The sequence below is a fragment of the Rhineura floridana genome, chromosome 5 (genome assembly GCF_030035675.1).
Source record: "Rhineura floridana isolate rRhiFlo1 chromosome 5, rRhiFlo1.hap2, whole genome shotgun sequence".
In the NCBI taxonomy this organism is placed as follows: domain Eukaryota; kingdom Metazoa; phylum Chordata; class Lepidosauria; order Squamata; family Rhineuridae; genus Rhineura; species Rhineura floridana.
This window is the reverse complement of record NC_084484.1, coordinates 186,722,527-186,735,937: the sequence shown is the minus strand read 5'-3', so window position 1 is coordinate 186,735,937 and position 13,411 is coordinate 186,722,527. Positions and strand designations below refer to the sequence as shown.

Genomic DNA, 13,411 nt, shown 5'->3' with positions numbered 1-13,411 from the left:
AGAAAACAAATCTTGCCAAAACTGGACTTCTTATCATTTTGTCTACAATACAGTCGTAAAATAAATCTCTCTCTCCAGGACCAACATACCTTGAGTGGTGTGAACCAAACATCAAGGGCAATAGTCTCATTTGGCTGTTGGACTGCAGGTGCCAAAGTGCTGAAGGCAAAGTTGGCCAACCACATTGACCCTCATTCAGATAATTATCCAATAATCTGTGCAATTAACACTACGGTCCTATGCATGTATACCTAAGTCCCATCGTGTTCACCCAGCTTACTCCCTGGAGAGAGCGAATTATGCATGGTGCAGACAAAGCGGACAGGGAAGAGCTTTTCTCCCTCTCAGAGTGGAATAACAGGCAATCCCTCTTCCTAGGGAACTCGGGAGACTTGCAGCTCTGTGAGGGGACCCCTAACAACTCTCAGCACCCTTAACAAACTACAGTTCCCAGGATTCTAGGACTTTTTAAAGTGATGCAGACGGGGCCTTCAGCTCCCCTGTTCTGTCTCCAGCGTAGTTAATCTTATAGCTGTTTATCTATGTCTGGGAAAGGGCCAAACTACTTATAAGTAGCCAGCTTTTTTGGAAGTGTGTCTAAGAGCCCCTAGTTAAACTGCTGCTGCACTTTCAGTCTGTATCTCTAGGTAATTCTGAAACTACAAATAAGAGCAGGCGTTGTGCTTTTTTTTGTTTTGCTGCTTGCTGAATTTTTGCAGGGGTTTCCCCTGTGAGTCAGAACAGAGAGCGCATGTGTATAAAATGCTCCCTTCCCCATTCAGGCAAGTCACCCACCCTTGCCAAGAGGACAAAGAGGATGTCTTCAGCCACAGGTAGGGAGCCAGCTGTGTCCATCACTCCTGCCTCTGCCAAGGCTTCCTTTCAGGGGGCCCCTCAGAAGTCTCTCTGCCTAGATAGCTAAATCTATACACAAATACATGTCTACACTTTCCTTTGCATGCCGTGGGAAAGATAAGCAGGTAGGCATGAATCACAGGGGGGAAAGGAGGGGAGGGAACTCCAAGTCCATGAGAACAACTGTTTAAAAGATTTATTTATTATTATGATCATCATCATCATCATCATCATCCCACCCTTCCTCCTAAAGGAGCGCAGCGCAGCAAAGGTATCAGCAAAACAGATGAACAATTAAACCCAATAAGCTTCAAACCGAGTTCTTTCGCAGGTGCATTCCTGAATGACCATTTTCAACCTGGTGCCACATCTAATTCTTATTATTATTAATAATAATTAATAATAAGCCTTTCTACTAAGGCAATTTACCATTGTAAAATACTAAGACACATTCAGTAAATGACACAAAATGTAGAGTTGGCCCTGCGTGGGGAGGGGGGCAGTCGGACTGCGCAGCCCCCATAGCTGCTTCGCCTGCCTCCCTCCCGCTCTCGTTGATAACCGCATTGATGTAACTGGGACAGGAGGGGCTCAGTTGCTGGGCATTAGCGCCTGATCACTTTTAGCATTTTATCACGTCTTATTGCACTATCTTTTACTTCTTTGTATTTGTTATAAGTCCCCTTGAGACTTTTGTGGCATAAAGAGAGTGATAAGGAAATACAAATAAGGAAATGTTTGCAGACATCCCAGATGCCTGAAGCCTGGCTGCGCGTTGCTTTCACTGTTCGCCCCCCACTCCCTGGCATTCTGCTACCGGCCATGGCGGCTGATAGCCATGGATAGTCCTCCTGCATCAATCCATCAAAGACGTCTAAGGGGGCAGTCCCACTGCGTTCTGCAGCAGCCAGTTCCGTAGGTCCATGACGCCCTGTGTGAAGGAGGCCTTGGCAGGACAGCCCCACTGTAACGGGGGGGGGGATTCCCTGGCGGATGCAGGCCTCCAGCGTCAAGCAGTCAGCCTGGCTGCGTCTCTTCCCGGCTGCACATCCCAACTGCTCCCTCCGCTCTGCTTGCAGGCCTCCGGGGTCAGACACGCTGCCTCCTCTTAGCCCTGATCTGCAGCTGTACCTGCTTACAAGGGACAGGTAAGGCAAAGGGGCCTGTGGGAGGAGTTGCCCCCAAACGCTTCTCCTCCTTAAAAGGGGGTGGATTAGCTACACAGACCGGGATCAGCTCCCCAAAAGCGTCCACACCAGACGTCCCTGAAAAGGTCTCCATCGCCTTTGGTGGCTTCTGGAACAAACAGCCTCATGGATTTGGGGGGGGCAGACGGGGGCTACTCCACAGGTTCCGGTCTTGCAGGGAGACTTCAGCAGAGCAGCTGCCTTGAAACAGACCTGAAATGCAAAGGGAGCGTCTCTGGAAAAGCCATGCCAAGCAGCTCTTGCCGCCTCCTTGAGCAGTCTGTTCCACGGGCCCTGCAAGCATCAGCCATGCTGCTGGGTGGGGAGCAGTCCGGGGTGGGGGTAGTGGCCAGCATGCTGTGGGGTCCGCACATTGCCATGAAGAGGTGTGTGGCCTGAACGCAGCACTCCTCCGCTATAAGCCCTCCCCTCCCTGCCATACAGGCACAGCCAGGCTGTGCGGCTTCATCTGCAAGCACAAGGCAGTCATCTCAGGGTGTTTAGGAGGCAAGCAGCCTGCACCAGCAAGAAGGCTTACCGAGGACCCCAGGGTGTCCCTGGCGCTGTGGCCTCAAACACTGAAGGAACAAGGAGTCTGCCTCTCCAAGCCAAAACAAGTGCCACAGGGCTCCAGGAAGGCAGGCGACGGAGCAGGCCGGCTGTCCTGGCTGGGGGTGAAGAGAGTTGTAGCATCTGGATGGCACCAGGTTGGCAAAAGCTGGAGTTCAGTTGCCAAGGGCAATTGCAAGAGCTCCGTTGCCAAAGGCAATTGCAAGAGCTCAGTTGCCAAGGGCAAAGCCCCCGCCCACCACTACCATTCTCTTCATCCAGAACTTTCTCTTTTCAGATTCAGCCTCACATCTGCAGCCCTACATCTCTTCTCACCTCAGATACCAGCCTGACTGTGGTAAGTCTTGGCCCCTGCCCACTAACAACAGCCAGACCCGTTCGAGAGGGGATGGACGGGAGGAGAGTAATTCCTGGTCCATGGAGGCACTGTAGCGAGTAGAAGTCTGACTGTGGGGATGTTTGGCACCAGAGTAAGGTGGGCTCCATGAGCATTGCGGGTGCTTCACCTGTACTTATCCTACTGAGTGCGAGACTTGTCAGGTGCCAAAGTTCCTCTCCTTGGAAAACTCACCATGAGCACCTGAACATTTCTGCACAGCGGGACTAAAGCTCCTCCATGGAAATGTATCGGGCCAGGGAGTATTGTCTCACATCCATTCGATCCATTCAAGAGCACCCATGACTTTGAACACCCATGTGCAGCATAGAGATTTCCTCCTCCAGCAGCACGCCTGGAAAGCCCTGATGAACTTGAGTTTGGGGAGGGGGTGCTGTATGAGTCGGTTACCCCCCCCCAATTAAAATAGTCTTGTGGTACCTTAAAGACTACCAGACTGATCATTGTGACATAGGCAGGTGGCTGCCAGAATTGGGGAAATCTTTTATATCCATAACAGCTGGGATAGCCCAGTGCGGAGGAGAGCCTGGCTGGGAGTCCAGAGTCTGCGAGTTCAAATCCCTGCTCGTGTCTCCTGGTGTCAAGGGCCAGCTAAAGATCACCCCCACAGGGAGTGGCTCAGGGGTGACGTGCCCTGCCACCTGTGCAGCCGTGGGCAAGCAGCAGAGTTGCCCCCCAGCTGGCAGTGGCAGACAAGGAAGGGGCTGGCTTGTGCAGCTGTGGCAAGCTGAGCAGGCCCTGGCCAGCTGGGGAGGACTAGCCTCAGAGGGAGGCAATGGGAAACCCCCCCCCTCTGAATACCGCTTGCCATGAAATCCCTATTCATAGGGTCGCCATAAGTCAGGATCGACTTGAAGGCAGTCCATCTCCATTTTTTTTATATCCATGGAACCAGCCTGGGGTTCTAAAATACACGGAGAGCATTCAAGTGGGAAGGTGCTGAGACAGTAATTTCTTGCAGGGTGGGAGGCAGAGTGGGGACACTTGCTCCTCCCCCCGAGACTTCTACTGGAACCCCACAACAGTCCCTGAAGAGGGATTCTGTCAGATCTGCTTGGTTGACACCCTTGGCTCCTTTGGGAGGCAAGCCAAAGAGAAACTTAATAAATAACTCTATTATTATTACTATTAATTAATTAGATTTCTTATCCACTGTTCACCATGAGATTCCTTAGTGGGTTACAACAATAAAAAATAAACCTATTAAAACAGTTAAAACAAATTACAGCAAAGAATAGGAGAGGGATATGTGGCGGGGACTGGCTCCTTTTGACCAGCCAGCGCACAATTAACTTAAGGACTTGGCCTAGATCCCTTAAAGAAATGGGGGGGGGGAATGAGGCAGATGCCACGACTGAGGGAGGGTACATATCTATCAATAGGTATTAGCTATGAAAAGTCAAATGGATCCATCCATTTGCAGGGCATCTCTGAATACAAAAGGATACCTTTGAGCTCTGTTTGTGACCTTTCCAGAAGCACCCGCCTGTCCACTGTTGGAAACAGAATACTGGGATAGAGAGTTTGCTTTGTTTGCTTTGATCCAGCAAAACATTTATTACTTCTTTCCCATTTCGGCCCTTCTGCATGGCCTGAAACTAATGCTGATGAAGGAACTCTCCACTTGCACCTCAGGTGGAGGAATCATATGAGGCAGCAACATGGGGAAAAGGCAGTGCCCCCTCCGCCCCCATGTTCATGACAAAGCGGGCTCAGAGTTGCTTCACTAAATGAGGCTCGTCGTACATTCCAGCTTCTGTCTTTGGCCAGGAAGGTATGTTAGAAAGGCATCATCCACATATCCTCAGTGCCTGATTGAAAGAGGTATGTCATACTCGGACAATGCAGGCTACATTTTGGGAAGACCTCTGCCAGACCCAGCCTGTGGCTTTCTGTAAAAGGCCATTTCTGGCGGCGATGAGCACCAGCATGCCACGTGCCCCCTGGCGATGGACAGCAGGCAGTGCAACCACAGAACTGGGTCGTCTGAAGTGTGATGCCTCTGCTTGAGGGCCGCTCCACGCCGGCATGCACCTCGCTCCGTTTTGATGCTAAACACACATGAAGACTGGCAATGACAAGGGCGGACTGACTTTATTGCAAAGCACTGAAGCTCAAGCAATGTGCAAGTTCTAGTTGTGACATTACATATCAGGAAAAACGTCCTGTCTGTTAGAGCCATACGACAATGGAACCAATCACCTAGAGAGGTAGTGGGCTCTCCGACACTGGAGGCCTTCAAGAGGCAGCTGGACAGCCACCTGTCGGGGATGCTTTAAGTTGGATTCCTGCATTGAGCAGGGGGTTGGACTGGATGGCCTCGTAGGCCCCTTCCAACTCTACTATTGTATGATTCTATATCACACTGACACATTTGCACATGGAGTTAGTTGTGTCGTTGACATGCCTGGGTAAAGCAGGGCATTTGTGTGCCTGTCCCTCCCTTTGCCTTCTCAGTGTCCTTTCCAGAGATTGTCTAGATCCCCATGGAGTGGGAACTACAGCCTCCCCACCCTGATTTCAGCCCCATTCTGGAGAGGTGGCACTTTCCTGGTAATCAGGAGCCAGACCTACAAAAGGACGATAGTTTGCCATCCTTTTGGACTCTTTGTGGAAGACTCAGCCCCACTTTCCCTTTCCCTCTCAGGGGAAACGATCCGCATCCTGTGTGAGGGCTACACAGCTTTTGCAGACAGCGGCATCATGTACTGGCTGGCCAATGGAACCTTCCTGGAAGACTTGTACTCCGAAGAAGAAGTGACCGAAAGCAGCACCATGTGAGTAAATCCTGCAACTTCCAGAGGGCCTAACTTTCCTCTGAAGCCCAAGAGCCAGTGTGGTGTAGTGGTTAGAGTGCCGGACTGGGATCTGGGAGGCCAGGGCTCAAATCTCCACTCGGCCATGAAGCTCCCTGGGTGGGACCTTGGCCAATCCCTGTCTCTCAGCCTAACCTACCTCACAGGGTTGCAAGGATGATGAAATTGGGATGGGGAGAACCATGTTTGGATGCCACTTTGACCTTCTCAGAGGAAAGGCAGGCCATAAATGAAATAAATAAGGTCAAGGAGGAACGGGCAAAGTGGCCTTAGCCCTGGAAGAAAGACGTTTGAAACAAGGCAGGATGCCTTCTACAATCACATCCTTTAGGGCAAGGAAGGCTGTTGCTCTAGTGGAACAGCTGCATGATGGGTATCTCTAGGTAGGGCCAGCAACGTAGTGGCTAATTCAGAAGTCCAGGGTCCCTTCATGATAGTCACAGCCATGCCCCCTTTTTTGCCACTGAGTTGTGAATGAGTTCCTTGTTAATGCCTTCCCTCACAACAACAGACGTCCCTAGGAGCCAACAAGCATGAATGGGGGGAGTGTTAGCTACTGAAAAGAGTCTTCTCAGTGGCTGACTCGTCACCTTTTACTTTGGCTCCAATCAGTAGGAAAGGACTAGGAAGCTTGTTAGAAGACTCTTCTCAGTGGCTAACAGACTTCCCTTTCATGTTGACTGGCTCGCAGGATTCTGGAGACATAGGGACCCTGCTCCCAAAAAAGTAAAGGGTCTAAGACCCCCCGAGACCCTGGACTACCACACTCCTGGGTAGGACTGGGAATGTCCCCTGCCTGACACCCTGAAGAGTCCCTGCCAGTCATTGTAGGGAATACTGAGCCAGAGGGACCAATGGTCTGACTCCGTCGAAGGCAGTCTCCTATGTTCCTAACTAAAGAAAGTTGGGGAAATGCATTAAAAGAAAATGTAATCAAGGGGTATAGAAAGAGGCCTGGACCCTCAGTAGCTCAAGGAGCAGAGCAGGATTGCTGGAGTGAGGAGGAGGTCAGCATCGCCTCTCCCCCTGACCAAGAGGGGGTAAGATTACACAAAAGTGAACTGTGGTCTCTCTCAGGAGAACTCAATGCAGACTGGAATCTAGACTTTCCTTAGTGTGAACACTTGGACCATGTCATTTTAAGTGCAAAGCGTAAATAGCTCTCTGCCCAAGACTCTCTTGGGATACATTTGCACAAGAAGTGAATTAGCTGCAAGCAACAACTGATACCTGCACATGCCAAAATCAATACCCCTCCTCCCCAGTGTTTCAGATGTATTTTTTCAAAGGTTCAGCTCCTGAACCAGGCAATTACCTTCTTTCACCAGTTATTTAAAACCACACATTTGAACCATAAATGTAGTATGTTGTTCCATTTAGGACTGGAACGTGTGATTTGAGTATATGTAACTTTTAAAATTACATTAGTTACTAAGGCCTTTTTAAAATTGAAAGGCTTCAAGTTTTAATCAGGGCGTGGCTAACTTTCTTTTTTTTAGTTGAGGGCCAAACTGACTCCGTGATAAATCATCCAGGGGCCACATAGCAAAGTAGGTGTGACTAAATTGTAAAAGTGGATGTGGTGAGGACTGGTGTCCTTAAGGCTGCCTTCCAAAAGACTTCCCCATCAGCTATTCTAAACTGTTTAAAATCACTTTTTATTGTTCATTATTTAGAAAAATTTTAAAAAATGAAAATGTAAAGCTTTTTTAAAAATTGGACAAAGTGTGTGTGTGTCTTGGGAGCCACAAAAAACTTGCTTGGAATCATAGTACCACAGGAGGGAGACATACAGGAGCAATATTTTAATCGTAATTTTTAAAAACAAGTTGCTAAAGAAATCACTAGGCGTTGGGGGGGGTTGAGATGGCAGTTAAGGCCCACGAGCTAGCACTCCTGTTTGAAGCAAACGACTAGTGTTTAGAAAGTAAAAGGGCTGTATGACAGTATGGGGAAATGACTCTCTCTCTCTCTCCACCCACCCACCCACCCTTGTGACCCATGAGCCCATCTGTCCGTAGTGGCCACGAGGAGAGGCTTTGCTGAGGGTCCAGCCTGTCTCTCCATCACCCTTGAATTGGCATCTGTGGCATCCTGGTGCTTCCCTGCTACTGGGTCCACGGCTGTTAGGTTCTCCCCACACACTCTCATTCTGCTTTCCTCCTCCTGCTCATTTCCCCCCTTTCTTCCCCACAGAGAGGAAGCCAAGGGCACCGGCCTTGCCCTGAGACGGGAGCTGTTCATCCCTGTCTTCACAAAGAAGATCTTGAGCACCAAGTTCGAATGCATCGTCCTTGACCCAGCAGGCTCAGCACGGAAAGCAGTCACCTGGAAGCGTAACAAGGAGTTGCATGGTCAAGATGCAGCAGTGAGTGGGAGCGGAGTGCTTGGAAACTTTTGAGCAGAGCTCTGGGTAAGCAGCACCCATTCTGGATATGCTGGAGAGGAGAGGCCTGTCAACTGAAGTGCCGCCAAAGCCTCGGCACCTTCCATCTGTTTGTAAACAGCAACAGTGTGAACATCAGGGCCCTGCATAGGGAGAGATGCCAGACTAGGGCTGCAAAATGTAATCTTTCTCTCTGCGTAGGAGTGTAAGAAGAGCCTTGCTGGATCAGGCCCAAGTGAGCCCATGCGGTCTAGTGCCCATTTCCAGCACCAGTTGGCCAAAGGTGCCCACACGCGGTAGGGGCACAGACACAGCCCTCTCCCAGCAACTGCTGTAAACGGCACCGATACAGGAGAGCGGTTTGCACATGTAGACAAATCCCAGTGCCACTGACCCGGCCACCTCCAGGAAGCACCTGAAGAGGAGGAGAGGAACAGGCCCTGTAAAAGGTTCAGGCCCAGAGGGGTCTCCCTGTCCACCTCCCAAATACCGTCTGGGAAGTGCAGATTAGCAAATGTGTTGCTGAGCACTCAGAAACGCCACCCCCAGGTTTTCCCACAGAAAATGCAACTGTAGAGTGGCTGACATCCCCTTCGGAAGGCAACGTAGGGTCGCTCTTGACGCTGGGAGTCGGGAAACAGCAAAGCCCCACTTTTGTGCCTGTTTATGTACGATTTTGAGGGAGACACGTTCAGCAGAGAGGCAGCTGCAATATTAAGCGTCACACTTGTGGCAGGGCCAGGCTGTCTCCTCCTCTCTATTTATTATTTGATTTATATCCCGCCCTTCCTCCTAGCAGGAGCCTTAGACAACTGACAAGGCAGGAGTCAGTTACTCCAGCACAGGATGGATCCAGCACTCAGTGTACAATCTGCATTGTTATTGACCTCTGTGGCTGTCAGGCTCTGCTTGACCTTTTGGCCTCTGTACTCAGGGGATATATGCCCAACCTTCCCCAGCCTGGTGCCCTCCAGATGTTTTAGACTACAACTCGCATCAGTCCCAGGTTGTGGGAGGCTGACTTAGGCAATCACCTCCTTCATGCATCTGATGACCAAGCGGTCGCAAATAATCTAATAGGACACAGGGATCCATTCACTATTAAGGCAGAAACCAACCACCTTTCTATATTTCATGGTTCCACAGGGCTGAGTGGCCAGAGGACAGGAGCATGCCCAGCATTAGAGTGATGGAGGACTCACGGCTGCCATCGACAGCCCGCCACCTCCTTCCAGTGCTCCTGCTCTTACTTTCTCCTTCCCACCTCTCTGCTCCAGGCGATGACTGCTCCACCTGCTCAACTCATCCCAAAGGCAGGGAGTGCCCCGAGACACAGGGCACCAAGGAAGTGGGGAAGTTAGCAAAATGCCATTCCTGGAGGATTTAAAACATCATTCAGAGCGCCAAACCATATGCAGAACCGTTTAAATAAAATCTAGAGGCAGTCTCTTTACGCTCCTCTGCGAACAAATGGCAGCTGTCACTGTTTTTTCCTGTTCTCTTCCTTGTCTGATGTGTAAAACTGTATTAACACTCCAGAGTCCTTGCCGCAGGGGAGTCTCTGTTCCGTCACTGAGCCATGATCCCCTTTGACAGTATGCATGCACATGTGTGTGAATTCATTGTATGTGAAATGCTGCTCCTGTGTGGGACCAGACCCATTTCACAGTGTTGGTTGGATCCTAGGAAGCTCTAACAGCCTGGGGAAAGGGGGCCCACCCCCGTTAGAAAGGGGGCCCACCCCCTCCCTCACCCAAAGCCTTCCTCCAGCTTCACAGCAGGAGTGGGCGGCTTGCAGCCGACGACCTGCCTTCGAAACATCCGCCCTGCTTGAGGCCTGAGCAAGTGAGAGCCTATCTATCTCAGGTAGGGATGGAAAGATCTCTCTTTTTGTTCTTTCAGATCCTCATTCTTCCAATGTTAAATTCAGTTCTCTACGTTTCTACAGCAATCTGATTTTTTTAAAAAAATCCTCATGAAAATTCTCCATTTTAGTCTGAATTCCTAAAAAAAACCGACGTATTTTGTAGGCAATTTTGACTAAGGTACACATTTTTATAAGCCATTTCTCATCATTTCATGCTTTTTTGCATGTTATTTTCTGATGCACTTTCCCCTAATATATGCATTTTTGTAAATGTTTAGTTGGCAAACTGCATCCCAAAATTCTAATAAATGTGAATTTCGAAGGATGGCTGTCAGCTCTCATATTGTTTTGGAAAGTGCTAATTTGATAAATTCTGTTTGAAATGCGAACTGAATCGAAATTCTCACCCATCCCTAATCTCAGGTGTTTAGAGATCTGGATCTATTTCAGTCTGAGTTTAGGGAGGAAACTGTCTTTGTTGCCTTGGTAGAAAACCTGTACCAGGAAAGGAATGGGACAGAATGTGACCCTCTGGTTCCTTCTGCACCTCTCAGCTTCAGAGGCCATGAATCCCTTCTGGAGCACTCCTGTGGGGGGAGAACAGAGGGTCCTGCTCTACTCTCTGTGGACAGGCACGTTCCAGAAGATGGGGCAGGGAGACATCTGCTCTTCTGTGGGGAATTACACTGTAGGGCCATCAACTCCAGGGAATGGACTTTTAGCCTCTTCAGAAGCCCACTGTGAATTGTTTGCAAGGCACTTTGAGGGTGAAGTTACTCGCCTCTAGCAATCTTGATGCCCCATCCACATCTACTGTAGTCCCCAGTGAAGTGTCCAGGGTGTCCAGTGTGAGAGTGCAATGCCTGCTGCAACTTCTTAGGATGAGTTTCAGCTGATGTGGCCTAATGATGTGAACAAGGTGCTTGCCATGATGCGGCCAGCAACGTGTCCTCTCGACCCTTGACCTTCTTGGCTTATTAAAGCTTGCTGAGGTATGACTGCGTGGATCCAGGGTGTGGTCAACATGTCTTTGTGACACACAGTGGTCCCAGCTGCCCTGAAAGAGACAGTGATCCAACTGCTCCTGAAAAAGCTCACCCTGGAATCATTGGTTTGTGACAACTACCGCCCGGTTGCAAATATCCCCTTCTTAGAGAAGGTGACTGAGAGGGTTGTGGCACAAGTACTCTTGGATGAAACAGATTATCTTGACCCATTCCAGTCTGGGTTCAGGCCTGGTTATGGGACTGAATCAGCCTTGGTCACCCTGATGGGTGTTTATCGGAAGAAAGACAGGGGGAGTGTGACCCTGTTATTCTTGCTATCTCAGCAGCTTTTGAAACCATAGACTATGGTATCCTTCTGGGCTGACTTAGTGAGATAGGTAGCAGAGGTGCTGTTTTACAGTGGTTCTGATCCTATCTCCAAGGTTGTTTTCAAAGAATAGCATTAGGTGATTGTCTTTTGGCCCCTTGGCAGTTGGCACCCCGCAGCACCTCACTGCCTATTTTCTCCCCAATGCTGTTTAACATCTATATGAAGCCCTTGGGAGCGGTCATTCGGAAATCTGGGGTGAGGTGTCAGCAGTACGCTGACGATACCCAGCTCTATTTCTCTGTAACATCTGAATCGGGAGAGCTCATGCAAGCCCTGGACTCAGTGGTGGGTTGGATGAGGGCCAATAGACTGAGTCTGAATCCTAGCAAGACGGAAGCACTGTGGGTTGGTGGTTCCCCAGTTCAGATAATTGGTTGATTACCTGCTTTCGATGGGGTCGTGCTCCCTCTGAAAGAGCAGGTCCATAGTCTGGGGGTGCTCTAGACCCATTTTTGTTGCTAGAGGCCCAGGTGACCTCAGTGGCTACGAGTGCCTTTCACCAGCTTCGGGTGGTAAGAGAGCTGCGTTGGCTGTTACTGGACTGGGATAGCCTGACCACTGTTATCCACACACTGGTAACCTTCAGGCTGGATAACTGTAATGTGCTGTTTGTGAGGCTGCCCTTGAGGTTGGTCCGGAAGCTGTAACTGGTGCAAAATGCAGTGGCAAGACTGCTCACTGGGACAAGGTATCACCAACATGTCACCCCGCTGCTGAAAGAATTGCACTGGCTACCTATTAGCTACAGGGCTAAATTCAAGGTTCTAGTTTTGGTGTACAAAGCCCTAGACAGCTCAGGACCAGGATACCTGAAAGACCGTCTTACCCCTTATACACCCAGTCGATCACTGCGCTCTGCAGGTGAGGGCCTCCTGCAGATACCATCTTAATCAGGAGGTCCGTTCTGCACAACAGAGGAAACGGACCTTTAGTGTGGCAGCACCTACCCTGTGGAATTCCCTCCCTTTGGATATTAGACAGGTGCCATCTCCGTTATCTTTTGGGCGCCTATTGAAGACCTTCCTCTTTCATCAATCCTTTTAAGTGGAGACCTTATCCCAGTGTGTGTTGGAATTGCTTTTTAAAAATTTTTACGATTTAAAAAAAAATGTTTTTAAGATGTCTTGTTTTGATATGTCTTGAAGTCTTTTGTTCTTAAGATGTTGAAGGGTGTTTTCAGAGTTTTTGTTTGCTGCCCTGGGCTCCTTCTGGGAAGAAGGACAGAATATAAATTGAAATAATGATAATAAAGAAAAACCGAGCTTTGTGGAATTGGTCCTTTGTGGAAGCTCAATTTTGAGAGCCATGTACTTTGCCCAAGCTCAAAAGCACGTTCTTCTTTCTCTTAACAGCAGGAAAAGAGGTTGCCGGGGCAGACTCTGCCCTTTAGAACTCATATAACCCGTTTTAAGACAGCTACATTAGTAGCACTTCGTTTCTGGGCCCAATTCAAGGTGCTCACGTTAGTGTTTCAAGCCCTAAATGACTTTGGTCCCAAATATCTGAAAGACCATCTACTTCCCTACAGACCCTTTCGGGTGTTGAAATCAGCAGAGGGGGCCCTTTTGGTATCCGCCACCCTCCAGATGCTTGGGGGTAGCGGCCCAGGAGAGGGCCTTCTCTGTGGCGGCCCCTAAGCTGTGGAACTCCCTCCCCACCGAGGTGCATCTGGCAACATCGCTGTACACTTTTAGGCGAATGCGGAAGATGCACCTCTTTGCCCGGGCCTTCAACACCTGGGATGTATACTTTTAGGACCCACCCTGTTTTCTGTGATGTTGTTTAGGTTGCTTTTAACTGTTTTTAATGATGTGTTTAAATTTGTTGTAACCCACCCTGGGACCTTTGGGTGAAGGGCGGGTAATAAAATCTAATTCTAATGCCAAGCCTGCCTCTGGTGCACTAGAAGTGAGATGATGAAGGCGCAATAACTGGGAAAACATAATCAAGCCCCTC

The 13,411-nt window shown here is 49.5% G+C and overlaps 1 protein-coding gene across 2 annotated transcripts; it reads left to right on the top strand.

Moving 5' to 3' along the window:
• The first annotated feature begins 801 nt into the window (after positions 1 to 801).
• IL18BP (interleukin 18 binding protein) lies at positions 802 to 10,234 on the top strand. Of its 2 annotated transcripts, none has more exons than XM_061629658.1 (6): positions 802 to 833; positions 1,935 to 2,003; positions 2,890 to 2,949; positions 5,657 to 5,786; positions 8,022 to 8,238; positions 9,489 to 10,234. In XM_061629658.1, exons 1-5 carry the CDS (start codon positions 818 to 820, stop codon positions 8,224 to 8,226), a joined length of 480 nt encoding a protein of 159 aa, XP_061485642.1. In that variant the 5' UTR covers positions 802 to 817; the 3' UTR covers positions 8,227 to 8,238; positions 9,489 to 10,234. The 2 variants fall into 2 exon arrangements, with proteins under 2 accessions (XP_061485642.1, XP_061485640.1); XM_061629656.1 differs by having other exon boundaries at positions 9,358 to 10,234.
• The last annotated feature ends 3,177 nt before the right edge of the window (positions 10,235 to 13,411 follow it).

What these genes read in the sequence shown, in the direction of transcription:
- IL18BP (XM_061629658.1), top strand. An exon ending in TACCTGCTTACAAGGGACAG is followed by an intron (nt 2,004 to 2,889) that starts GTAAGGCAAAGG and finishes TTCTCTTTTCAG; the next exon opens with ATTCAGCCTCACATCTGCAG. An exon ending in GTGACCGAAAGCAGCACCAT is followed by an intron (nt 5,787 to 8,021) that starts GTGAGTAAATCC and finishes TCTTCCCCACAG; the next exon opens with AGAGGAAGCCAAGGGCACCG.